The sequence below is a fragment of the Phocoena sinus genome, chromosome 5 (assembly GCF_008692025.1).
Source record: "Phocoena sinus isolate mPhoSin1 chromosome 5, mPhoSin1.pri, whole genome shotgun sequence".
NCBI lineage: Eukaryota > Metazoa > Chordata > Mammalia > Artiodactyla > Phocoenidae > Phocoena > Phocoena sinus.
In genome coordinates this window covers 134096806-134123343 of record NC_045767.1, presented here as the reverse complement: position 1 = coordinate 134123343, position 26538 = coordinate 134096806, and the positions used below count along the sequence as shown (strand labels likewise).

General features: G+C 41.3%; 1 protein-coding gene across 2 annotated transcripts in view; it reads left to right on the top strand.

The window, feature by feature from the left end:
* Positions 1 to 2149: 2149 nt before the first annotated feature.
* TMA16 (translation machinery associated 16 homolog) overlaps positions 2150 to 26538 on the top strand; it is a 38980-nt gene continuing 14591 nt past the window's right edge. The window contains exons 1-2 of one of the 2 annotated variants that reach the window (XR_004349981.1): positions 2150 to 2358; positions 10125 to 10237. Coding sequence is in view for 1 of the 2 variants with exons in the window: in XM_032632581.1 (XP_032488472.1) it covers positions 2356 to 2358; positions 10125 to 10237 (116 nt within the window). In the remaining variant the exon portion in view is untranslated. The remainder of the gene's footprint in view (positions 2359 to 10124; positions 10238 to 26538) is intronic. The other variant, XM_032632581.1, reaches the window with a different exon arrangement.

Here is a 26538-nt window from a genome sequence, read left to right as displayed (position 1 = left end):
GTATTATTATATCAGTATCTAATGTTAATCAATACTTTACCCCTACACATGTGCGCACACACACACACACACACGCACACATATGCCTTAGTATGTTTGTGAAAGCACAGGGAAACATCTCTAAAGATATCTCCCAACTCTCTACTGGGTGGCAGGGTGCAGGGGTGTGATATTGGGGGGGAGAAGTAGGAGGCTTCATTCTGCTTTTCACTGTGGTACATGTACACACTAAATGATGACCAAATATTAGTCTTCACTATTGTACTTTATATATATATATAGTGCATTACTGTACTCTTACTTTGTATAACTCATTCTTGCATTTGCTACAGTGTATTTTGAACATGGTGCCTTGGCCATAATCAATATTATTTAGGGGTTGAATCTGAATGGGGAAAATACAAAATCTTTTATTTTCAAACCCAAATTAAAATGAAAAAAAATGAAGATACATGGTTTGTTGGATTGTTGGCAATTTGAAATTAAGAATGGGGTAGGAGCAGGTAGGGAATTTTGTGCTCGGTAGAGCAATTAGTAACAGCTGAAATAGCCAGAACAAGAATTTAATGCTTACTGGATTTGCAGTAACATAGAACTCAGGATGATGACTTGCAGTGGGCCGGATTTCGGAAACTGGGTAGAGTGGGTGTTAAGTTGGCTTCACAGGAAACGGTTATCGTATAGAAGTAGGGTGCAAATGTTATGGATTAACCAGAGTTCTCAACAGAGTAGTGCCTCCAGAGTAGACACTACAAGGGTGCCCCCCTTCATTGTGTGGATCCACACAGAACGCGCTTTCACACACTTAAGAGCCTTGCCCCTAGATTCAGGGGTCTTGTGGTCACCCGTTCTTGTTTACGATTTAATCTAGTTTTCAGTGGCTATAGTTGTTGGTTAACTTCATGCACCTGCACACATATACCCCACTTCTCCCCACCTGTAGCTCCTTGTCATGCCTGGTTTTCTCCTTTCATTCAGGTGACAAGATTCTCTCCTTGACCAAACTCTACTCAGGTTCCTCTGATCTCTTTTTTCAACTAGGCCTGGGATTTTGGATTGCCTGTTCGTATCTGATGGTTCAATTTTAGCAGGAAAGTCGGTTTAGCCAGAGTCCCCCATCTTCCACATCTGGTCAACCTCCATGTCTCTAACTCATCAGATTCCGGATCATTCACCATCTTCCAGGTGATGTCTGATCACACCAGCCTGCCTAATCCGAGAGTCCTGTTAGGTTGGTGTAGCCAGAATGCCCCGTTACCCCTAATGTTTCCTCTTAGTAATTTTCCATCCACTACCCGCCACCCTAGTCCTGGGCTATAAATTCCCTCCTGTCCCCGTATATTCCGAGTGGAGCCCGTATCTCTCCCCACTGCGGTGATCCTTATACAGATTGAGGAGGAACCCCTTGAATAAAGTCTGCCTTACCTTTCCTTCAATTTTTTGCCTTTAACGTAGGTCTCTGCTCAACTCTTAACTTTCAAAAGCGGATTCAGAGACCAGCACGTGTGAAACAGCTTTCCTGCCTACCCTTCCAGCTTTGTTTTTCAGAACAGTATGGTACTGGAAACAATATTAATTAGGTGTTTTTTTTTCACATGTCGCCTTGGAACATGAGCTGAGCTAGGGCAGGAGTATCGTCGGCGTATTCCCAAGGCCTGGCACACAGTAGGGGATCATTCAGTGTTTGCTGAACGAATATATTGTCCACGGAATCCTCCCAAGTACAGATGGAACGAAGACTCACATCGTGAGAAGAACACAGAAACACCGGGTGGGAAGGAGCCTCGAGTGGGCAGAGGGGGCCTTCACGGGTGAGGAAACAGCCTCGGGGGAACTTCGCTCAGGCGGCCCGGAGGCGCGGAGGGCAGGCCTGCGCCCGGGGGACGCGGCGGCCCTGGGCGCCACCGGCAGCGGGCGGCGTGCGCGAGGCCGGTGCCCGGTGCCGCCACGTCCGAAGGGGCTGCGCGGCCCGGGAGCTGCGCGCCGGGCAGACGCCCGAGACCCCGCGGGGCCGGGCCGCCACCGCCGGGAGCTGCCTCACGCCCGGCGCCGCCCCGTTCACCCTTGGCCCCAAGCTCCGCCACCCCGCCCACGGCGCCCGGCGAGCACGCGGGGAGCCTGTCTGCGCGGCGGGGGCGTGAGAGTCCGCCACGGCCCACAAAGGTGAGGTCTTGTTTCCGGGGACGTTTTAGGGACGGACACTCGTCCCGCCCCCTGCCGGTCAGGTGAGCCCGGCTTCTTCCGCTCCTCGTGGATTTGGCCGGAGTCGCCTCGTGAGTTGTTGCCGCTGCCGACTCTGAGGTCTCGCCGTGTGGACTCAGCGGTCCGGAGGTCCCAGGCCGCGAGGACGTCACCATGGTGGGTCCCACCCGTTCCTGGAAGGCTCCGGTCGGCGGCGGGGAGGGCGGGCCGGCGTCGGGCCGCTGGGAGCGGTGTGCGGAGGGAGAACGGTGGGCGGTGCGCGGACTGCGGTGCAGGCACGGGTTCCGGGCCGGGTCCTGCAGGGCTCTTAGGGCGCCTGCCGCTGCCCCCAGCCCGCGGGGAATCCGCGGGTCTCCGTGTACTCGCTCCTCAGCGGTGTAGGAGCGGGGGGCGGACGGGGCGCGTCGGGGACGGCGTAGTCGCCGGTCCTCGCGGCCGCTCACCACCCCTCAGTGTGCTACTCCCGCCCCAGACCCTGCCTCCACGCCCCTCATCCCCTCCGTCGCACTGACACTTGGTTTTTATTAAAAATGCAGTGGATGCAGAAGAGCGCTTATGTAGCACGTTTAAGTATAAACCGTATAAGGAACTCTCGTTTATCCGTTTTTCACTTTAAGAACACTTCTGTGTTCACCTTGAACCTGTATTTCCAGGAGCCACTCAGAGGTAAACAGTATCTAAATTATGCTTGCTTGTTTTTATATTTACTTCTTATGTTTATATTACAAAACTGCTATTTTTTTCCTTTTTGCTTCTGTTGTTGAGAATAATTCTTGAATGGGAATATGTTTTGTAAATAGTCACTTTTCAATTAGTTGCTAACGAAAACAACAGCATAAAGTTTATAATCTGGTAACAAGTTGTGATACTCTGGTCTCAGTGCCATTAGTCCCCTTTCTCTGTCACTTTCCATTTTCTCTTTTTCATTGTATTCTTATTTTTCATGTCTGTCTACAGTCTTTTTGCTTTAGATTATATATACGTTTGTGTAAATTAAGTCTTTTTATTTATCAGTATGTGCGGTGGCCAGCTCTTTATAATTTTCTTTTCTAGGCTTTCCTAGAAAACCTTGGCTCCCTGTCTGGACTCCCGATTCTGTTTTATTTGTCTGTTTCTGTTTTTATGCCTGTAAGCGTAGTAAGTATTAAAGCGATTACCTGCTAGTAAAAACTGGTTTCTGAGAGTTAGTAAAACTAAAGAAAAGCATTAATGAAAATCTACTTAGTATACCAGCTTTGGGGATAATGTTACATGTACATGGTTTAAAAAAAAAAGAGTAAAATGTCGTCCATTGTCGTCCGTGAAATGTGTGTTAATTTCCTTTTACTGCTGTGAAAAATTAATACAAATTTAATGGCTTGAAACAACACAGATTCATTCTCTTGTATTCCTGGAGATCAGAAGTCCAAAAATGAGCCTTACTGAGCTAGAATCAAGGTGTAGGTGGGGCTGTCTTCCTTCAGGATGCTCTAGTGGAGAATCTCGTCCCTTTTTCCAGTTTCTAGAGGTTGGCTCTTGGCCTTCCTTCTCTTCAAAGCCATCAGTGTAACATCTTCAAATCTGCCTGAAGAGAAGGGCACATCTCTTTCTCTTGACAGTGATCTTTCTGCCTCCCTCTTATAAAGATCCTTGCAATTATTTTGGGCCCTTGTGGAAAATCCAGGATAATCTCCCCATCTCAGGATCTTCGATGGCATCTGTACAGTCCTTTTTGCCATGTGTGGTAACACATTCATGGGTGTGGGGGAATTAGAGCATGGTCATCTTTGGGAGGGACGGCATTCTACCTACAACAAAAAGTAGGTCTGCCTCCAACTGTGTTACCTAATTCCCTAGCTCAGTTGAGAAACAACTACTGTTAGAACACAGTTTCTTAGATAACCATTCAGATATTTCATATGAATGTGCCAATATATATGTCCTCTGACCTCCCTCTTTTTATAGAAGCAGTATGCTAGACACGCTCTTAATGCCCCTTGCTTTTTTTCTTCTACCTGATCTTAGACATCAGTCTACGTGAGTACACATAGATCTACCTCTTGCTTTTTTAACAGCTGACATCCTATTGTTTGCTTTTACTGTAATTTATTTACCAGGTCTCTGATGGACACTTAAGCTGTTTCCATCCTTTTGCTATTACAAACACTGCTGCATTGATTATTATTTGTTTTGTACATGTGTAAATATGTCTGTAGACTAAATTAATAGAAGTAGGATTCCTTGATCAAAAGATGTGCAGTTTTTATTTTGATAAGAACTATCAAATCACCTTCCAGAAGATTGTACCAATTTACATACCACTTATTAGTGAGACTACTAACTCACCCACAGTGTCACTAATGCAGTGTGAATAAATAATTTTTAAAAATCTTTTTTATACATTAAAAATTATAGTTTATTGAAGTTTTAATTTACATTTCTTTTAAGGTAGAGCACACATCTTTTCAAAACTTAAAAGGCATTTATCTATACTCTTTCTTGTGACCTGTTTTTATTTTAGGTTACTAATCTTTTTCTCATTGATTTCATAATGGTGTGTGTTACATTGTAGGTGCTTATTAAATATCTGTTCATCTGAGCTTAGCCCTAGCCCCTTTTCTTATTCTACTGAAGAGACTCTTATCTCTGTGGCTTTAAAGTACCTCCTTTAACCCCACGTTATCCCAAATTTGTATCTTCAGCCCAGACCTGTTTTCTAGGTGCCAGACTCATAACTTTATTTACTTAGTTTACATCTCTACTTAGCAGTCTCCAGGGTATCTTAAACCAGTGGCTGAAAGTGGGTTCTTGATGCCCCCTGTCTCCATGTGCCAATTACTGTCTTAGTCAGTGGGAGTTCTGACCACTTGGTTGCTTTGTTGCAAACGTGGGAGTCATACTGGACTCTTCCCTTTCCCTCACCGTCCATAGTCCTGTCATTCTGTCTTCAAAATGCATTTCATACCTTGCCATTTGTCTCCATCTTCACTGTCACCCTGGTTGTGCCACTCAACTGTCATCTTTTTCTTAATGACCTCAATACTTCAGTAGTCTTGCTTCTTACTGTTTCTCTGTCCAAATTGTCCTATATACAGCAGCTCGCATTATTCTTAAAAAACCAAGTAGGTCTCAAGTCCTCGGGGAGTCTCTTCCTGATTTCCCAAAGTTAGGTACGCCTATTATATGGTGGCCATTTTCTGGCCAGCACTTTCTAAGTTATATAGTTATTCATGAGATAACTAGATTGTAAATTACGTAGTTAGGATATAACTAGACTGTAAGCAAGTCCATGTCTGTTTTTAATCCTGGAACCTCACTGCCTATTTTAATATATGGTAGTGTGTGCTCAGTAAGTTTGGGTTTTTGTTTTTTTTGGTCAGTGAACATTAGTATAAGATAGAGGTGTAAAGAGTGGTAGCAGAAGAATGGGAGAAATGGTTAATTCTGACTAGATATCGATGGGTAAGTCAGGAATAACATAAAGTTGAGCCTGATGTTAGATTTTTGCATGAAAGGTAAAGTCGGCATTAGAGAATTATTAAGATATTTTCTTAATGTTAAGGAGAGTATTGTTTGTAAGCCTTTAAAAATTATTTTTATATGAGGTATTTCACACGACTTTAAAGAACTTTTTAAAATATTTTTTACTCATAGTAGCTCAGTGTACAGTATACAGTGAAATATTCACTTGGGTCAACATACCACTCTCTTTTCTTTCCTTCTAACTGTTATTTTCAACCCAGTAGAACATGTTTGTAGTCTTCAGGGAGCTGCAATGTAGGAGATAAGCACACGTGTGGAATTAAATGACTGGTCAGTGCAGTATGTTAAGTGCTATGGGAGAAATGCTACCCAGAGAGAAAGGATACTGAGATGTGAAATGGTTACATATTTGTGGATGTCTTCACAAATATGTGAACTGGAAATGGTCCTTGAAAATTGAATGGGATTTAGCAAGGCTTATGTGGAGAACAGTTAAGTTCCTTTCTGGATGCTCTAACTATGTATTTGTCATTGACACTTGTCGTTGGCATCAAATTTATCTGTTAAGCAAAGGAAATGCCCTAGGGTTCTTCAGGGTAGAGTGCCTGCAAAAAAATGGTGCAGGTTCTGTTAATTAGTTCATTACATTCCTGTTATGTCTTCGATGTTAAGTGACTTAGTATATCATATTTTAGAATTTATTTTGTGCTTTAGGGTATTTGGAGTTTAAGGTATTATATACTGTAAGCTTTCTCAGTTGTAGGCATGGCTTTACTCCTCTACATTTTTTTTTTTTTAAGTATTCATATACCTTTGTGTACCTTAAGTGTGTTTGGTGAAATGATCATTCTTCTAGGTTTCTAGTTGAATCGGGCAGTCTAAATGACACTTTTGTTTCTAGTTGAGCCTAGATTCTTTGATGGCTTTGATACTATTTTAGGAAAAGTTCCATTTTGTTATTTATGATTTTAACAGGAATATTTAAAGCATATTGCTCCTGAATACCTCTCTTTGTTGCGGTGTTGTTTGAATAAACTACTTGTGTGTTTTCTTTGTTACTCTGAAGTATGAATCCAAAGACTAGTTCATAATGAATTTTCTGAAGTAATCACTAAAGATTGTATGTAAGAGAGACTTTTAATATCAGTTTTCTTAACTGGAATATTTCTGTGGTGCCAGAAACTTTCGAAAGTTTCTGTTATTCAGAGTAGTCTGTGATGCTTATGAAAAAAATGTATTTTTGTTGTATCTTTGAGAGTTTAATTTGGTGCTTTTTGAAACATAAAATACTGAGTTTTAATTGAAAATACACCTTAAATCCCTCTCCCCCCAGTTTTGTTATATGTTTACATTCTGTACATTTTTATGAATTGTCACATGTTTTACAAAATAAATTTGGACAATCCCTGATTGATGGAGATTAATTGCTTTTTAATTAAGAGATACTTAGCTTGAGTAGACCATAATTAATAGATTAATTTTCATTGATAGGGTTTTACTTCACTTTTCCCCTGTTGAAGTATTTTGTTGGTTTTTATTTTTTAAAGTAATATATTGAAACATAAAATTGTTTTGAAATTTAATATTTTATGATACATGTTTCTGTGCCTTATTATATATTTATAACATGCCTTGAGGCAACCTTTTCATGAATAAATTATAATAAGAAATCATAGTCTACTGTTGAGTCAGAATATAAGTTCAGTTTTTTTGTATTTTCTTTGTACTAAGTCTTGGAGGTTCTTTAATTGAGATCTAAAGCTGTGCAGACATTTTTATACTCCAACGGTATCAGTATTTCTTGTACTAAAGAAGGTTTTTAAATCTTTAAAGGAAATTTTTTTTAGACTTGGACATACTGCTGAAACGTTACACAGCTCTGTAACTTAAGTTTTACAGCTTCAGAAACCATCTTTTTTTCTTGAGATTTTTGTGACCTTGTTTCATTTTTTTAAGCATTTTATTTGTTGGAATAAAGATCTCTTTTCAAAGAGATCTTTGCTTTATTTTTTGGTCTTGCATTAGTTATCTCTTTAACATGCTATCCCACAATTTATCAACTTAAAACAACAGAATTTATTATCTCATACTTTTTCTGGGTCACAGATCAGGATCCTTACCTGGATCCTCTCCATCAAGGTTTCTCACCAGTTTCAGTCAAGGTATAACCTGAAGCTGTGGTTTCATCTCGGCACAGCTGTAGATGATCCATTTCCCAGCTCACTCACATCTTTCTTGTTGGGATTCAGCTCCTCGTGGACTGTTGGACCAAGGGCCTCTGTTCTTCAGTGGCTGTCCGCCGAGGCCTCTCTCAGTTACTTGTCACAGGGGCCCCTGTGTATGTAGGGCAGCTCACTACAAGCCAGCTGGTCTCCATCAGAGTGAGCCAGAAGAGGGCAAAAGAGAGCGGGCAAGACAGAGCCCGGGTCCTTTCATAACCTAATCTTGGGATTGGTAGCTCATCGCTTTTGCCCCAGGCTAGTCAATAACGTGAGCTCACGCTCAGGGAGGGGGTTACAGGTGGGCGCAAACAGACTTGATTTATGTTTGCTGGGCACACTTCATGCACATAAGTTCCTTCTCACACCTTCCTTTCTCCTTCCTCCCTCCCCGCCACATGTGCAGAGAGACACACAAAAGAATGCACATAATCTTATGATGGTTTCACACTTTATACTCCTATACTTGTAACAGCTTCCAGGGGCATCCTGGGTTTCAGACTTGGAGTTACTCTTCTCTGGTCAGGTTTATCAAGAAGTGAGCAGTAAATATTAAATATTTCAGTAAATATTTGTTGATGAAATGAGTACATGTGTGAGGTGGTCATTTTAACTAATTCTGCCTGGAGAGTTTTACAAAGGAGGTGACTTTGAGCTGTGTCTTGTCAAAGGACAAGTAAAGAAATGGATTTTGCAGGCAGAGGTAGCAACAAGTATAGTCTCCAGATGTAAATAAACAGCAGGGTATATTCTAGAATTGGTGAGAAGTTAGTAAGAATGGGATGAAGGATCTTTGGAAGAATGGGATATAATGCTGGAGAAGTAGGTTGTTTTCCTTGTTAAGGATTGTTTTCCTTGTTAAGGATTTAGGGCCTGAGTTAGTGGAGCTCTTTAGCAGGGGAGAAGGGCTTTACTAATTAGTGTTCTAGGAAGATAAGCTCTGTCACTTCCAATGAAAAAGAACTAGCAGTGAGAACCTCAAGGCCATCCTAATCATGAAAGATCATGAGACTGAATTAAGACAGTGACAGTAGGTTTGAAGAGAATATTCTAGAAACATGACCTTTTTGAGAATTAGGTATGTTAGCTAATGCCTCTTTCTTTTTCTTCTGTAATCCTGCATTTTTTCTGAGAATAAAGATTATATTTACTAACCCCTTACGTAATTCTCACTTACATGTAATATAGATGGAATATGTGTTTTGATTTTCTTTTCCACTTCTCACTGGCTGGAGTGTAGACCTGCTTTTAAGCCATTTTGAACTCTGGATAGATACGAGGAACAAGGTGGAAGGAGTTTGGATCTCAGGGCTTTGTGGAACAGAACCTCCAGCTCCTTTTTACATGAGAGAGCTAAACTTTATCTGGGTTAAGCCACTACTTTTTGGCTTTGTATTATAGGGAGCCAAAAAAATTCCTAAGTAATATAGGTCAGATATAAGATACAGAATTATGTAGGAATAAAAAGTTACTGAAATACTAGACAACTAGTTTAGAGGACCTAGTTAACTGGCATAAGGCTTGAATGGGATGTGCTAATTTCGAGATGGCTTATATTATTTCCTCTGTTCCTGATCTCCTGTGAGCCCAAGTTTGATTTGCTTTACTCACTGCCCAGTGTTCCACGTGCAGCTTCTGTAGTCGGGCTTGCATTAACATCTTGTGTTCCTTCTGCCCTCTTGCAACTTTCTTAACTTTGATGCAAATTTCCAACCGTGAGTCTTCTCACTATCTGCATTCTTTGTATCTGCTTTGAAGCTGGAACAGTTGAAGAGCTGGTTCATTGACTCTGTGCCTTTCTTTCTATTCTTACATTAATGGAGAATAGTTCTGAATACAGTTGACCCTTGAACAATGCAAGGTTAGGGGCACTGATCCTCCATACACTCAAAAATCTGCATATAATTTATAGTCGGCCCTCCATATATGCAGTTCCTCCATAATCGTGGATCATTGTAGCACTGTAGTATTTACTGTGGGGAAAAAAATCAATCTGTGTTTAACTGGACCCATGCATTTCAAACCGATGTTCAAGGGTCAACTGTATGTATATCATTTCTGTTAGGAGCATGGAAACAAAGACTTTGAGTCTGGCGTTTCTCCTGATTCGTAGTGTAGTATTTCTGACTCAGAGTATTTCTGTTACATTACTGTTTTAAATTTTTATTTCTAAAGAAAATTTTTTGAGAGAAGTCATTTATGTATCTGACTGTGTGTGCCATATGTTTCTCTACATTTTAGCCTAAAGCACCAAAGGGAAAAAGTGTAGGACAAGAAAAAAAAGTCATCCATCCATACAGTAGAAAAGCGGCTCAAATTACGAGAGAGGCCCACAAACAAGAAAAAAAGGAAAAGTAAGTGTCTTCATTGTTTGTATTATGCATTGGTGAAAAGCCCTTTTATATATTTATTCCTAATCAGTATTCCCTTTCTCTTCCTTTAATAAATGTTTAAGTATGTTCTGTGCACTAAGGTAAAACAGTGAATGAGGATTCAGCTCTTAAAGCTTACCTAAAACAGATATATAAATATAAATGGGTTGTGATGTGGGCAGTGAAGAAAAATTTTAAAGGATTATGGGATACAGAGTGAGGGAGAGGTTCTGTTTTACGTAAGAGAGTTGTGGAAGGCTTCTCTGAAGACCTTACATTTGAGCAGAGAGCTGAAAGGTGTGAGGCAGTGAGCCATGCAGACATATATTAGGCAAGTAGGTTAAAGTGCCCATTAGATGTGGAAGACAAGAGATAGAATGGGCAGTTGAGTGTCCTGGGTCTGGGGCTCAGAGGATAGGTTAGGGATGTAGACACAGATTTGGGAACCATCAGTGTCTAGCTGGAACTCGAAGTCATTAGACTGGATAAGATCACCTACCAATTAAATGAAGATAAGAGAGAGAGAGGAGCGTCAAGGATTGAGTCCAGAGGCCCCTACCATTCAGAAGTTGGAGAAATGGGGAGGCTCTGACAAGCAAGTCTGAGAAAGAGGGAAAAAAAGATAGTGTTTCAAAGAGAAAACACTGATCAACCTGTGTCATTTGTTGGATTAACGCTGAGAATTGATTTAGTAATTTGATTTAGTAAAATGGAGAGCACTGTATATATATATATATTTTCTTGCATTGTTTTCTTAGTTGTTGCTCTGGAAATTTCAATTCACATCTTAAAACTGAAAACAACCTAGTTCAGGTTAATGTCAAGTTAATTTCAATAGTATAGAAAAAACTTGCTCCACTATAGCTCCATGACCCCTTTCTTTGTACTATTATTGTCATATAAGTTACATCTTTATATACCGTAAGCTTATAATTTCATAATTATCATTTTTATGCAGTTATCGTAAGTTAGGACAAGAAAAGTGTTACAAACAAAAATACATTTATACTGTCTTTTCTATTTATTTACCTATGTAATACCTTTTTTCATTGGTGCTCCTTATTTTTTCACGTGGATTCAAATTACTATTTACTGTCCTTTCATTTTGGCCAGAAGGACTCCCTTTAGTGTTTCTCATAAGGCAGGTCTGAAAATGACAAGATTCTCTCATTTTTGTTTATCCGAGGACGTCTTCAGTTTTTCTTTCATTTCTGTAGACTGTGCTTCATGCTGCAGTTCCACTGTGTATAGAATTCTTGGTTCATAGTCTTCCTATTCAACACTTGGAAGTCACCCCTTGGCCTTTGGCCTCCAGGGTTCTGATTAGGAGTCAGCTGTTAGTCTTATTGAGGATCCCTTGTATGTGATGAGTCACTTTTCTCCTGATCTTTCAAGATATCCTCCTTGACTGTCAGTAGTTTGACAATGATAAGCCTAGGTGTGGATCTCTGAGTTCATCCACCATGAAGTTTGTTAAGCTTCTGAGGCATGTAGGTTAATGTTTTTCATCGAATTGGGAAGTTTGGGGCCATTATTTTTTCAAATATCCTTTTGGTCCTCTTTCTCCTCTCCTGTGACTCCCATTATGCATATGTTGTATGTTTCTGAAAGTGTGTCCCCTTTCTGTTGCTCAGATCGGATAATTTCAACTGACTTGTTCTGATATTTGCTTGTCTTTGTCCATAGGTCCAACCCTCTGGACTGCCTCAGGAACAGTTTCTATTGTATGCTATTTTTAACCCCTGAGTATGGGCCCTACTTTCCTGTTTGTTCGTGGGTCTCCTAATTTTTTGTACTTTTTTGTTCAAAACTGGACATTTTAAGCAGTTTGACAATCTTGTTAATCAGACATGCCCTACCCCCAACCTCAGTCAGGTTTGCTGTTGTTGCTGTTTGCTTTGTGACTTTCCTGGACTAATTTTGTAAAGCCTTTGTTGTGTGTGGCCTTTGCAGTTTCTGTTGAGTTAGTGGTCAGCTAATGTTTGGACAGGGATTTCTTTAATTGCCTTTAACTAATGAGTCAGCCTTTATTGAGGGGCTATGTTAGTCTGTTGGATATGCTTTCAGTGCTCCAGTAGGCAGTTTATAGACTTCATTTCTCATTTGCACAGAGCCTCAGGGTTACCCAGAGGTGAGAGAGTAGGACCTTCTCAGATCCTCCTTTGGTACAAACACAGTCCTGAATGTACATATATCATTCTAGATTCCCAGGAGTATGTTGGAGCTAGCTTTTCAAAGCTCTCTATGGGCCTTCCATTCCTTAATTTTTCCTTTTAAATTTTTTTGGTCAACCTTTTGTTAGCCCCCAACTGGTAATATCACTCAGGCAGCTGCTGTGTTAGAGAGCTGCTGCTGATTGTTTCTGAGAAATAACCTGGGGATAGGGCTGCTTCCACAGAGTTAGCTCTGAGTTAGATGAAATAAAGTAATTCTGAGAACGGAGCTGTTCAGTCTGCTGCTGGTTGGGTCAGATGGTGACAACTCTCAAGATGAAGCTTTTGGGGAATTCCAAACCCAATCTGTTCTAGTGGCTGCTAGGAGGATGGCTTTTAACAACTACCGTAAGTTGCTAGTCTATTGGTTTTCAAGTCTACTGCAGAGCTGGGAAGAGGGGGATGGGATTAAAACATCACAGAGATTACTCTTCTTACTGAGATTGGGTCATTTTTCTTGAGTAAATAAATGGACCTTGGATTGTTGTAAGACTGGTTAATTTTTATACTTCTGAAAAGGTTGATTTTGACCAGTTTTATCAGTGTTCTCTTGCTTTTATGGAGGAGTAGATTTTTTTAAGTTCTTATTCTGCCATTCTGAAAATTGGCCTATATTCTTTTTTTTTTTTTTTTTTGGCCTATATTCTTGATGTGAAGAATTCATAGGAAAATTTTCTTCTTAGGAAAATTAAATATGTGTATGCTGCCCCTTCTTTTCTCCCCTTCCTATCCCTTAGCCACCCTTCTCTGATCAGCATCCCACACTGTAATTTGCCTATTTTCCCTCCATCTGTGGGCTCTGAGAGTCCCCAGGAACTGCTATGGGATCAAATTTTAAAATTCCTTAAAATGAAGTTACAAAATCAAAATAGAAATCATCATTTAGATTATTTTAGAATAGCCTTAGCACTTTTTTTTGGGGGGGTGGGGTTTGGAATATAAAGAGTACATCTTCATCTTATTTTATTTTTATTTATTTATTTATTGGAGTAAAATTGCTTTACAATGTTGTGTTAGTTTCTGCTGTACAATGAAGTGAATCAACTATATGTATACATGTATCCCTTCCCTCTTGGACCTCCCTCCTCCCCTTCCACCAACATCTAGGTCATCACATAGCACCGAGCTGAGCTCCCTGTGCTATACAGCAGGTTCCACTAGCTATCTGTTTTACAGATGGTAGTGTATTTATGTCAAACCTAATCTCCCAGTTCGTCCCACCCTCCCCTTCCCCCACTGTGTCCACATGTCCATTCTCTACGTCTCTGTCTCTATTCTTGCCCTACAGATAGGTTCACCTGTACCATTTTTCTAGAATCCACACATATGCGTTAATGTATGGTATTTGTTTTTCTTTCTGGTTTACTTCACTCTCTATGACAGACTCTGGGTCCATCCACATCTCTACAAATGACCCAATTTCATTCCTATTTATGGCTGAGTGATATTCCATTGTATATATGTACCACATCTTCTTTATCCATTCATGTATCATTGGACATTTAGGTTGTTTCCATGTCCTGGCTATTGTAATTAGTGCTGCAGTGAACATTGGGGTACATGTGTCCTTTTGAATTACGGTTTTCTCAGGGTATATTCCCAGTAGTGGGATTGCCTGGTCATATGGTAGTTCTATTTTTAGTTTTTAAGGAACCTTCATACTATTCTCCATAGTGGCTACATCAATTTACATTCCCACCAACAGTGCAAAAGGGTTCCCTTTTCTCCATACCCTCTCCAGCATTTATTGCTTACAGAATTTTTGATGATGGCCATTCTGACCGGTGTGAGGTGATAACCTCATTGTAGTTTTGATTTGCATTTCTCTAAATTAATTAGTGATGTTGAGCATCTTTTCATATGCCTCTTGGCCGTCTGTATGTCTTCTTTGGTGAAATGTCTATTTAGGTCTTCCACCCATGTTTTAATTGGTTTTTTTTTTTTTTGATATTGAGCTCCATGAACTGTTTGTATATTGTGGAGATTAATCCTTTGTTCGTTGCTTCATTTGCAAATATTTTTTCCCAGCCTTAGCATTTTAATGAATGCTACATACATTCGCATACTAGCTGATAGAAACCAGCACTTTCATTGTTATATATTGATTCCTTGGCCAAGGCCAGTAGGGCTTAGCTGCTTTATAGTGATTTGGCTAGAAGTTTTCTTGAAAAGAATAGTCAAGTGCTGGGCTTCCCTGGTGGCGCAGCGGTTGAGAGTCCGCCTGCTGATGCAGGGGACGTGGGTGTGTGCCCTGGTCCAGGAGGATCCCACATGCTGTGGAGCGGCTGGGCCCGTGAGCCATGGCCGCTGAGCCTGTGCGTCCGGAGCCTGTGCTCCGCAGCGGGAGAGGCCACAACAGTGAGAGGCCCGCGTACTGCAAAAAAAACACAAAAAACAAGACAAAAAAAAGAATAGTCAAGTGCTATGATAGTGTACTCGAATTTTCTTTCTTTTTTGTAAGGGAGGGTCTTTTTTTGTAATTAAGGGTTATTAGAATAATATTGTTTTAAAACAGTAGTTTTCAAACATCAGTTATCTATGTATCACTTTCATGAATTTTTTGTTTTTTTTTAACATGTTTATTGGAGTATAATTGCTTTACATTGTTGTGTTAGTTTCTGCTGTATAATAAAGTGAATCAGCTTTACGTATACTTATATCCCCCTGTGCCCTCCCTCTTGTGTCTTCCTCCCACCCTCCCTATACCACCCCTCTAGGTGGTCACAAAGCACTGAGCTGATCTCCCTGTGCTATGTGGCTGCTTCCCACTAGCTATCTGTTTTACATTTGGTAGTGTGTATATGTCAATGCTTCTCTCTCACTTCGTCCCAGCTTACCTTTCCCCCTCCCCGTGTCCTTAAGTCCCTTCTCTATGTCTGCGTCTTTATTCCTGTCCTGCCCCTAGGTTCTTCAGAACCATTTTTTTTTTACATTCCATATATATGTGTTAGCATATTGTATTTGTTTTTCTCTATCTCACTTGCTTCACTCTGTATGACAGATTCTGCGTCCATCCACCTCACTACAAATAACTCGGCTTCATTTCTTTTTATGGCTGAGTAATATTCCATTGTATAGATGTGCCACATCTTCTTTATCCATTCATCTGTCGATGGACACTTAGGTTGCTTCCGTGTCCTGGCTATTGTAAAGAGAGCTGCAATGAACATTGTGGTACATGACTCTTTTTGAATTATGGTTTTCTCAAGGTATATGCCCATAGTGGGATTGCTGGGTCGTATGGTAGTTCTATTTTTAGTTATTTAAGGAACCTCCGTACTCTTCTCCATAGTGGCTGTATCCATTTACATTCCTACCAACAGTGCAAGAGGATTCCCTTATCTCCACACCCTCTCCAGCATTTATTGTTTGTAGATTTTTTGATGATGGTCATTCTGACCAGTGTGAGGTGATACCTCCTTGTAGTTTTCATTTGCATTTCTCTAATGATTAGTGATGTTGAGCATCCTTTCATGTGTTTGTTGACAATCTATATATCTTCTTTGGAGAAATGTCTATTTAGGTCTTCAGCCCATTTTTGGATTGGGTGGTTTGTTATTTTGATATTGAGCTGCATGAGCTGCTTGTAAATTCTGGAGATTAATCCTTTGTCAGTTGCTTCATTTGCAAATATTTTCTCCCATTCGGAGGGTTGTCTTCTCGTCTTGTTTAAGGTTTCTTTTGCTGTGCAAAAGCTTTTAAATTTCATTAGGTCCCTTTTGTTTTTATTTCCATTTCTCTAGGAGGTGGGTCAAAAAGGATCTTGCTGTAATTTATGTCATAGAGTATTCTGCCTATGTTTTCCTCTAAGAGGTTTATAGTGTGTGGCCTTACATTTAGGTCTTTAGTCCATTTTGAGTTTATTTTTTTATATGGTGTTAGGGAGTGTTCTATTTTCATTCTTTCACATGTAGCTGTCCAGTTTTCCCAGCACCACTTATTAGAGAGGCTGTCTTTTCTCCATTTTATATTCTTGCCTCCTTTATCAAAGATAAGGTGACCATATGTGCATGGGTTTATCTCTGGGCTTTCTCTCCTGTTCTATTGATCTGTATTTCTGTTTTTGTGCCAGTACCATACTGTCTTGATTACTGTAGCTTTGTAGTATAGTCTGAAGTCAGGGAGGCTGATTCCTCCAACTGCATTTTTCTTTCTCAAGATTGCTTTGGCTATTTGGGGTCCTTTGTGTTTCTATACAAATTGTGAAATTTTTTGTTCTAGTTCTGTGAAAAATGCCAGTGGTAGTTTGATAGGTATTGCATTGAATCTGCAGATTACTTTGGGTAGTATAGTCATTTTCATAATGTTGATTTTTCCTATCCAAACATGGTATATCTCTCCATATCGTTGTATCATCTTTAATTTCTTTCATCAGTGTTTTATATTTTTCTGCATATAGGTCTTTTGTCTCCTTAGGTAGGTTTATTCCTAGGTATTTTATTATTTTTCTTGCAGTGGTAAATGGGAGTGTTTTCTTAATTTCTCTTTCAGATTTTTCATCATTAGTGTATAGGAATGCAAGAGATTTGTGTGCGTTAATTTTGTATCTTGCTACTTGACCAAATTCACTGATTAGTTCTAGTAGTTTTCTGGCAGGATCTTTAGGATTCTCTATGTATAGTATCACGTCATCTGCCAACGGTGACAGTTTTACTTCTTTTCCGATTTTTGGATTTCTTTTATTTCCTCTCTGATTGCTGTGGCTAAAACTTCCAAAACTATGTTGAATAATAGTGGTGAGAGTGGGCAACCTTGTCTTGTTCCTGATCTTAGTGGAAATGGTTTCATTTTTCACCATTGAGAACTATGTTGGCTCTGGGTTTATCATATATGGGCTTTATTATGTTGAGGTAAGTTCCCTCTGTGCCTACTTTCTGCAGGGTTTTTATCATAAACGGGTGTTGAATTTTGTCAAAAGGTTTTTCTGCATCTATTGAGATTATCATATGTTTTTTTTTCCTTCACTTTGTTAATATAGTGTATCACATTGATTGATTTGTGTATACTGAAGAATCCTTGAATTTCTAGGATAAACCCCACTTGATCATGGTGTTTGATTCTTTTAATGTGCTGTTGGATTCTGTTTGCTAGTATTTTGTTGAGGATTTTTGCATCTGTGTTTATCAGTGATATTGGCCTGTAGTTTTCTTTTTTTGTGGCATCTTTGTCTGGTTTTGGTATCAGGGTGATGGTGGCCTTGTAGAATGAGTTTGGCAGTGTTCCTCCTTTGGCTATATTTTGGAAGAGTTAGAGAAGGATAGGTGTTAGCTCCTCTCTAAATGTTTGATAGAATTCACCTGTGAAGCCATCGGGTCCTGGGCTTTTGTTTGTTGGAAGAATTTTAATCACAGTTTCAATTTCAGTGCTTGTGATTGGTCTGTTTATATTTTCTATTTCTTCCTGGTTTAGCCTCAGAAGGTTGTGCTTTTTTAAGAGTTTGTCCATTTCTTCCAGGTTGTCCATTTTATTGGCATATAGTTGCTTGTAGTAATCTCTCATGATCCTTTGTATTTCTGCAGTGTCAGTTGTTACTTCTTTTTCATTTCTAATTCTGTTGATTTGAGTTTTCTCCCTTTTTATCTTGATGAGTCTGGCTGATGGTTTGTCAATTTTATTTGTTTCCACAAAGAACCAGCCTTTAGTTTTATTGATCTTTGTGGTCGTTTCCTTCACTTCTTTTCCTTTATTTCTGGTCTGATCTTTATGATTTCTTTCCTTCTGCTAACTTTGGGGTTTTTTGGTTCTTTCTCTAATTGCTTTAGGTGTAAGCTGAGGTTGTTTATTTGAGATTTTTCTTGTTTCTTGAGGTAGGATTGTATTGCTGTAAACTTCCCTCTTAGAACTGCTTTGCTACATCCCATAGGTTTTGGGTCCTTGTGTTTTTTCATTGTCATTTGTTTCTAGGTATTTTGTTTGTTTGTTTTGCGGTACGCGGGCCTCTCACTGTTGTGGCCTCTCCTGTTGGCGGAGCACAGGCTCCAGACGCGCAGGCTCAGCGGCCATGTCTCACGGGCCCAGCCGCTCTGCGGCATGTGAGATCTTCCCGGACTGGGGCACAAACCCGTGTCCCCTGCATTGACAGGCAGACGCTCAACCAGTGCGCCACCTGGGAAGCCTAAATGTTTACAATTGTTACATTTTCTTCTTGGAATGATTCCTTGATCATTATGTAGTGTCCTTCTTTGTCTCTTGTAATTGTCTTTGTTTTAAAGTCTATTTTGTTTGATATGAGAATTGCTACTCCAGCTTTCTTTTGATTTCCATTTGCATGGAATATGTTTTACCATCCCCTCATTTTCAGTCTGTATGTGTCCCTAGATCTGAAGTGGGTCTCTTGTAGACAGCATATATATGGGTCTTGTTTTTGTATCCATTCAGCCAGTCTGTGTCTTTTGGTTGGAGTATTTAATCTGTTTACATTCAAGGTAATTATCGATATGTATGTTCCTAGTACCATTTTCTTAATTGTTTTGGGTTTGTTATTGTAGGTCTTTTCCTTCTTTTTTTTTTCTGCCTAGACAAGTTTCTTTAACATTTGTTGTAAAGCTGGTTTGGTGGTGCTGCATTCTCTTAGCTTTTGCTTGTCAGTAAAGGTTTTAATTTCTCCATCGCATCTGAATGAGATCCCTGCTAGGTAGAGTAATCTTGGTTGTAGGTTTTTCCCTTTCATCACTTTAAATATTTCCTGCCACTCCCTTCTCGCTTGCAGAGTTTCTGCTGAAAGATCAGCTGTTCTCCTTATAGGGATTGCCTTGTATGTTATTTGTTGTTTTTCCCGTGCTGCTTTTAATATTTTTTCTTTGTATTTTTGATAGTTTGATTAGTGTTTTGGCGTTTTTCTCCCTGGATTTATCCTGTATGGGACTCCCTATGCTTCCTGGACTTGATTGCCTGTTTCCTTTCCCATATTAGGGACGTTTTCAACTATAATCTCTTCAGATATTTTCTCATTCCCTTTCTTTTTCTCTTCTTCTTCTGGGACCCCTATAATTCAAATGTTGGTGCATTTAATGTTGTCCCAGAGGTCTCTGAGACTGTCTTCAATTCTTTTCATTCTTTTTTCTTTATTCTGCTCTGCGGTTGTTAGTTTTACTATTTTATCTTCCAGGTCAGTTATCTGTTCTTTTGCCTCAGTTATTCTGCTGTTGATTCCTTCTAGAGAATTTTTAATTTCATTTATTGTGTTGTTCATCATTGTTTGTTTTCTCCTTAGTTCTAGGTCCTTGTTAAACGTTTGTTGTATTTTGTCTGTTCTGTTTCCACAATTTTGGATCATCTTTACTATCATTACTCTGAATTGTTTTTCAGGTAGACTTCCTATTTCCTCTTGTTTGGTCTGGTGGGTTTTCACCTTGCTCCTTCATCTGCTGTGTGTTTTTCTGTCTTCTCATTTTGCTTAACTTACTCTGTTTAGGGTCTCCTTTTTGCAGCCTGCATGTTCGTAGTTCCCATTGTTTTTGGCGTCTGCCCCCAGTGGCCAAGGTTGGTTCAGTTGGTTGTGTAGGCTTCCTTGTGGAGGGGACTGGTGCCTGTGTTCTGGTGGATGAGGCTGTATCTTGTCTTCCTGGTGGGCAGAACCCTGTCTGGTGGTGTGTTTTGGGGTGTCTGTGACCTTACTATGATTTTAGGCAGCCTCTCTGCTAATGGGTGGGGTTGTGTTCCTGTCTTGCTAGTTGTTTGGCATAGGGTGCCCAGCACTGGAGCTTGCTGGTCATTGAGTGGAGCTAGATCTTAGCATTGAGACATAGATCTCTGGGAGAGCTCTTGCCAGTTGATATTATGTGGTGCTGGGAGGTCTCTCGTGGACCAGTGTCCTGAGCTTGGCTCTCCCATCTCCGAGGCTCAGGCCTGTCAGCTGGCTGGAGCACCAAGATCCTGTGAGCTACACAGCTTAGAGAAAGGGAGAGAAAAAAAGAAAGAAAGGAAAAAAATAAGTAAAATAAAGTTATTAAAATAAAAAAATAATATTAAAATAATAAAATTAATAAAATAATAAAAAGTAGAGCATCGAAACCAATAAACAAATCCACCAGCGATAACAAGTGCTAAAAACGAAACTAAGATAACATAAAAATCAGAAACTGATCAGTCACTTACAGCAAACCCCAGGTCTACAGTTGCTCCCAAAGTCCACCTCCTCAATTTTGGGCTGATTCGTTTTCTATTCAGGTATTCCACAGATGCAAGGTACATCAAGTTGTTGGTGGAAATTTAATCTGCTGCTCCTGGGGCTGCTGGGAGAAATTTCCCTTTCTCTTTGTTGTTTGCACAGCTCCTGGGGTTCAGCTTTGGGTTTGGCCCCGCCTCTGCGTTTAAGCCGCCCTCTGGCATCTATTCTTCGCTCAGACAGGAGGGGTTTAAAGGAGTGGCTGATTCGGGGGTTCTGGCTCACTCAGGCCTGGGAGAGGGAGGGGCAAGGAATGTGGGGTGAGCCTGTGGCAGCAGAGGCCAGGATGATGTTGCAACAGCCTGAGCTGTGCTGTGCGTTCTCCCGGGGACGTTGTCCCTGGATCCCGGGACCCTGGCCGTGGTAGGCTACACAGGCTCCCTGGAGGGGAGGTGTGGATAGTGACCTGTGCTCGCACACAGGCTTCTTGTCTGCGGCAGCAGTCTTAGCGTCTTATGACCATTTCTGGTGTCCACACTGCTAGCCGTGGCTGATGCCCATCTCTGGAGGTCATTTAGGCGGTGCTCTCAATCCCCTCTCCTCATGCACCCTGAAACAATGGTCTCTTGCCTCTTTGGCAGGTCCAGACTTTTCCCCGGACTCCCTCCCGGCTAGCCGTGGCACACTAACCCCTTCAGGCTGTGTTCACGCAGCCAACCTCAGTCCTCTCCCTGGGATCTGACCTCTGAAGCCTGAGCCTCAGCTCCCAGCCCCCGCCCGCCCCGGCGGGTGAGCAGACAAGCCTCTCGGGCTGGTGAGCGCCAGTCGGCACCGATCCTCTGTGGGAATCTCTCACTTTGCCCTCTGCACCCCTGTTGCTGTGCTCTCCTCCACGGCTCCAAAGCTCCCCCCGGCCGCCACCCGTAGTCTCTGCCCGCGAACGGGCTCCTAGTGTGTGGAAACTTTTCCTCCTTCACAGCTCCCTCCCACTGGTGCAGGTCCCGTCCCTATTCTTTTGTCTCTGTGTTTTCTTTTGCCCTACCCAGGTACGTGGGGAGTTTCTTGCCTTTTGGGAGGTCTGAGGTCTTCTGCCAGCGTTCAGTAGGTGTTCTGTAGGAGTTGTTCCACATGCAGATGTATTTTTGATGTATCTGTGGGGAGGAAGGTGATCTCCGCGTCTTACTCCTCTGCCATCTTAAAGGTCCTCTCTTTTCTGTATCTTTTTGACATGGTATACTGCTTACATGATTTTGCTATCACCTATATCAGTATTTCACAAACTTTGGTATACATGAGATGCACCTGTAAGGTGTATTAAAATAGATTTTGGGCCTCATTCCTAGAGGTTTCCATTCAGAAAGTCTGGGACAGGGCCAAGATGTTGCATTTCTGACAAGTTTCCAGTAATATTGATGCTGTTGCTGCTGGTTCAGGCATTGATGTATAGTATTCCTTAATTATATTCTTTAAAAATAATTTTCCCTCAAATATTGTTTTTAAAGGAGACATTTTATCTCTGTTAAAACCAAGTAGATACTATCGTCTTCCCTGAGTGGTTTGAGCTTGAGGCATGTTTGCTTATTTTTGGGGGAAAGATTTGGCAAAGGTTGGAAGACTTGTAAAATGAACTGACATTAAACTAAGTTTTCTCCTTAATGTAATCGGAAAGGGTGCAAAGAAAATGACGGGAAAAGTAACTTGCTTACCATTTGATTAAAGATTATTTAATTCTGTGTATATGAACTACCTAAAATTACCTTGCATAGTACCAGTGGTATTATATACATGCAGTATTTTCGGAAATAACGCTTTAGAATATGATTAAGTACTTCAGTTCACTGTAAATACTTGTGATGTTTATATGTTGTTAGTTATATTCAGGATCTTATGCACTGAGTTAATGTTGATTTACAGTCAGCATTACAGAAAAATTACGTAAGGGTAAAGCAGGACAACATGCTAATCTCATATATAAAACTTGTCCTAAAGAAGTTCTGTTGTTGGCCAAGGTTCTATTTTAATAGTACAGAGTTGAACAATATTTAATTTTTTGTGTTTGGGTGATGTTTTAAACAGGCTGAGCTTTCTCTTTTTTCTTAATTTATTTTAAAGAAGTCATCAGTGTAACAGTCATGGCCCCAGAAGCAAACAAATGCACAGTTTTAATAGTGTCTAACATTTTATGAAACAGGCTTACACTAGTCATGACTAGCAGCATCAGTGACCGTGAGTCCTGTTCAGTTAAGTGGGAGCGTGGTCACAAATAGCATCTTGAAATGCAGCTCATCTCCCTGCCTTAGAGCAGTACTTCCAGCAAGACAGAAATGGAGAATTGCATATTTTCAAAAGATGGCTGGTGACAAGATACTCAGACTGTAGTGGCAGCTGTAAGCAAGATGATAGAAGAGGTACCAACAGGACTTGCCTTGAACGTCAGGTGCCTGTGATGTCTTAGAAAGAAATAGCAGTTAGCAGGTACTGCTTTACTCAGCAGCTTGAAACAAAAACAGTTCTTCTGTCAGGAATCCCAGAGCCACTTAACTGGGTGCTTTGGGCTCAGGGTCTCTCGCAAGGTTACAGTCAAGGTGTTGGCTGGGGCCGCATCATCGCAGGGCTTGATAGGGAGAGGTTTTGCTTCCAGGCTATTTACACGGTGGTCGACAGACCTGTTGTGGCAGCTGTTGGCTGGAGACATCAGTTCCCTACCACGTGAGCTACTCACCACGTGAGCTGCTCACCACGTGAGCTGCTCACCACGTGAGCTGCTCACCACGTGAGCTACTCACCACGTGGCAGCATGTGTCCTCTAGAGCAAAGGCTCTGAGATAGAGCGAGAGGGGGTGACAGTTCTAGCAAGATGCCTGCAGGGTCCTTCATGACAGCCACCACCGACGGCCTTCAGTGCTGGTGAAGAAGGCGAAGGAAATGGTGGGGCATTGGTGTCACATGGTCTGGATCGGAAGGAGCCCCGAGCCGGGGAGGTGACGCGCCCTTCACCCAGCCCGCGTCCCCAGGGCCGACCCCCAGCTCAGGCTCTGGGGCCTGCTGCCAGTCCTCCGCCTTCCCCACCCCGTGGGCCCCCCTGGGCTGGGATCCCCTTTACCCCTCCCTACAGCTCTCTTCAAGAAGGGCCCTTTGTCCTTCTCCACCCCGTGCCCCGTTCCCACCGTGCTTTGAAGACTGTGCTGGTGAGAAGAGGCCCGGGTGGGAGGCGGTCAGCAGGGTCTTCCAATCTCCTGTACCCCCTACCGCCCGACACACACAGCTTCCCAGTGAGCGGCTGTGGGGGAAAGAGGTGGGGCCGGCCCAGTTCTTACTCCAGCATCAGCTCCACCTACTGCAGAAGCAGGGGTTAGCCTTGCCCAGCCTTTAGGGACTTTGGAGGGGAAAAGAGCTTTCAAGAGAGGAGGGTGATTTTAGAGAGGGATGACAGTGAGCCCTGGGAGAGTGGGAGGGAAGAGGAGGGGCGGCCGCCTGTCTCCCTCCCCTACCTCCCCCAGCCCCGAATGGAGGGCGGAGCAGTTAGAAGGGAGGGAGTCCGTTGCCGCTCAGCCTCAGAATAAAGGCGCCGTTTACTGGCTTAGTTTAAAAAAGAAAAGAGAAGACAACGTTTGCAACGTCATTTCTAAGTGACATCCATCACTGTTGCACTATTTTATTTGTTAGAAAAGAGTCATTAGGTCCAGCCACACTCAGGGAGGAGAGGGGCGTGAGTATCAAACCAGCAAGGATTGGCAGTGGGGACCATCTTGGATATGACCACGTCCTGGTAGTGCCTGCCTGCCGAAGGTACTTGGTGTTACAAGGAGGAAGGGTAGCCAGGCAGCCGGGGGGTCTGGTCTCTGTTCTTTAACAGAGAATCCAGGGTTCTTTGTGCTACTTCCTAAGATTTATTTTTAGGGAGTGAGAGAGGTGGGGGAGGATATTGTTAGGGCGTAGAGCTGCGGGATTCGTCAGGTAGACTCGTAGAGGTGGAGTCTGATTACCTGAAGATACTGCACGCGTGGTAGCAGCACAGAGTAGAGCCAAACGCTCTTCATCTTGAGCATATGAATGCTCTGGTTTAGGACTGTATGAAATACTGCTTCTGTTCCTATTCATAGAAACTAGTGTGGTTTCAAGTGGTGCACGGTTTATAGGCAGCAAAGAGTTATTCTGTATCATGCTTTTAGCTTTATTTTATGACTTCTCAGCGTAGTGACATCTTGTTGCTGTGTACTACTCTCATATTTTGTCCCATTGGGTATGTGGCAAAGAACTCTAGATAGCAAATGAAGGTTATTTAATATGGAAAATCAATGGAGAGAAGCTAAGCGTAATGGGTAAGAATCTAGGAAACAGCTGTTTTTGAGAATCAGTCTCAGATTTCTCTTCTTTTCTTCATCCCAGCTCCACCCCACTGTAGTTCAGGCCCCCAGTGCGTTCATTCAGAACTGTAGCAAACTTGACTTCTAACTCGACTCTTCCCTGCGGTATAAATAAGATAGGACAAAGCAGACATATTTGAAGTGTACAGCGTCTGGGTTTTGGCAATATGTGGTATAACCACTGTGATCAGTGTACGTATAGTGCGTTTTCATCCTCCCCAAAGCTCTTCCCGGTCAAGTCTCAGCTCTCCGCCCCTAGCCTTGGCACCTGTTGATTTGCTCTTTATTTTGGTAGATGAGGTTTGTCTTCCGTAGTGTTTCATGTAAATGGAATCATACTGTATGTAATTTTTGTGCCAGATTTTTTCAATTATACTGTTTGTGAAATTTGTTGTCTTTCTCTTTTATTACTGAGTAGTGTACCATTGTATGGATATATGCAGTTTTTTAATCCATTTACCTGTTGGTGGTTATTCGGATTGTTTATAGTTTTTGGCTCTTTTCAGGGTCTGCAAACTAAGTGGCCATCCACCTGTTTTTGTAAAAAAAAGTTTGTTTTATTGGAAAGCAGCTATGCCCAATCCTTTCACGTTGTTTGCAGCTGCTTTGAGGCTACAGTGGCAGAGATGAGTAGTTATGACAGACCAACCACATGGCCCTCAAAGCCTAGTTTGTTACTAGCTGACATTTAAGCAAAGAGTATCAACCCTGCTGTTACATTTTGATAAAGCTGCCATGAACATTAGTGTATAGGTGTTTCTGTGGACATAAAACACTTTTCTTTCAGTTCTTAGAACTGGAATTGCTGGGTCATACAGAAGATATATGTTTAAGTAAATAAGAAGTTGAGTTTTTAAGAAATTGTTTAAAAGAATGAAGTCATGTGGTGGGGATAATGTTTAAGTATATAAAAAATTATCTGCAGTGATGGTACCATTTTATTTTTTCCCAGTGATGTGTAAGAGTTACATTCACTCCATTTCCTCTCAAACATGTATTTTCAGTTTTAAGACAGATTTTAGCCAATCTAGTAAGTGTACAGTAGTATCTCAGTGTGGTTTTAATTTGTATTTCTTTATGACTAATGATATATTTTTATGTGCTTTTTGTTCACTTTTATGTCTTTGATGAAAAGTCTGTTAAAATCTTTTTCCTTTTGGTTTTGAATTTTGTCTGTAGTTAGGTAGTAAGAACTATTTGTATATTCTTAATGCAGGTATGTTATTGTTTTGTGAATATTTTCTCCATTCTGTGGCTAAAAAGTTTTTATTAAAAAGGCTTCATTTTAGTTCTCCAGTTTTCTACTTGTTTTAAGTGGGAGGGTAAATCTGGTCTGCTTTGTTAGGGCAGGGACAGTGGATTTATTTTTCTTCATTGCTGTATCCCTAGTGGCTAGCATAAAATGTTGCAAAAGCTAGCATCCAAAGGTCTTTTCTGAATGAATTAGAATTAAGAATAACAATAATAGGAGGCATATATCACCTAGACCAGTTTTTTGAGAGTAAATGAGTTCTTTTTCTTTGTTACAATTCTTATCAAATTGATGAAAAGTAAACATTTTTTTGTTCTTGTTGAAGTTTAAAAGGTGATAGTGAT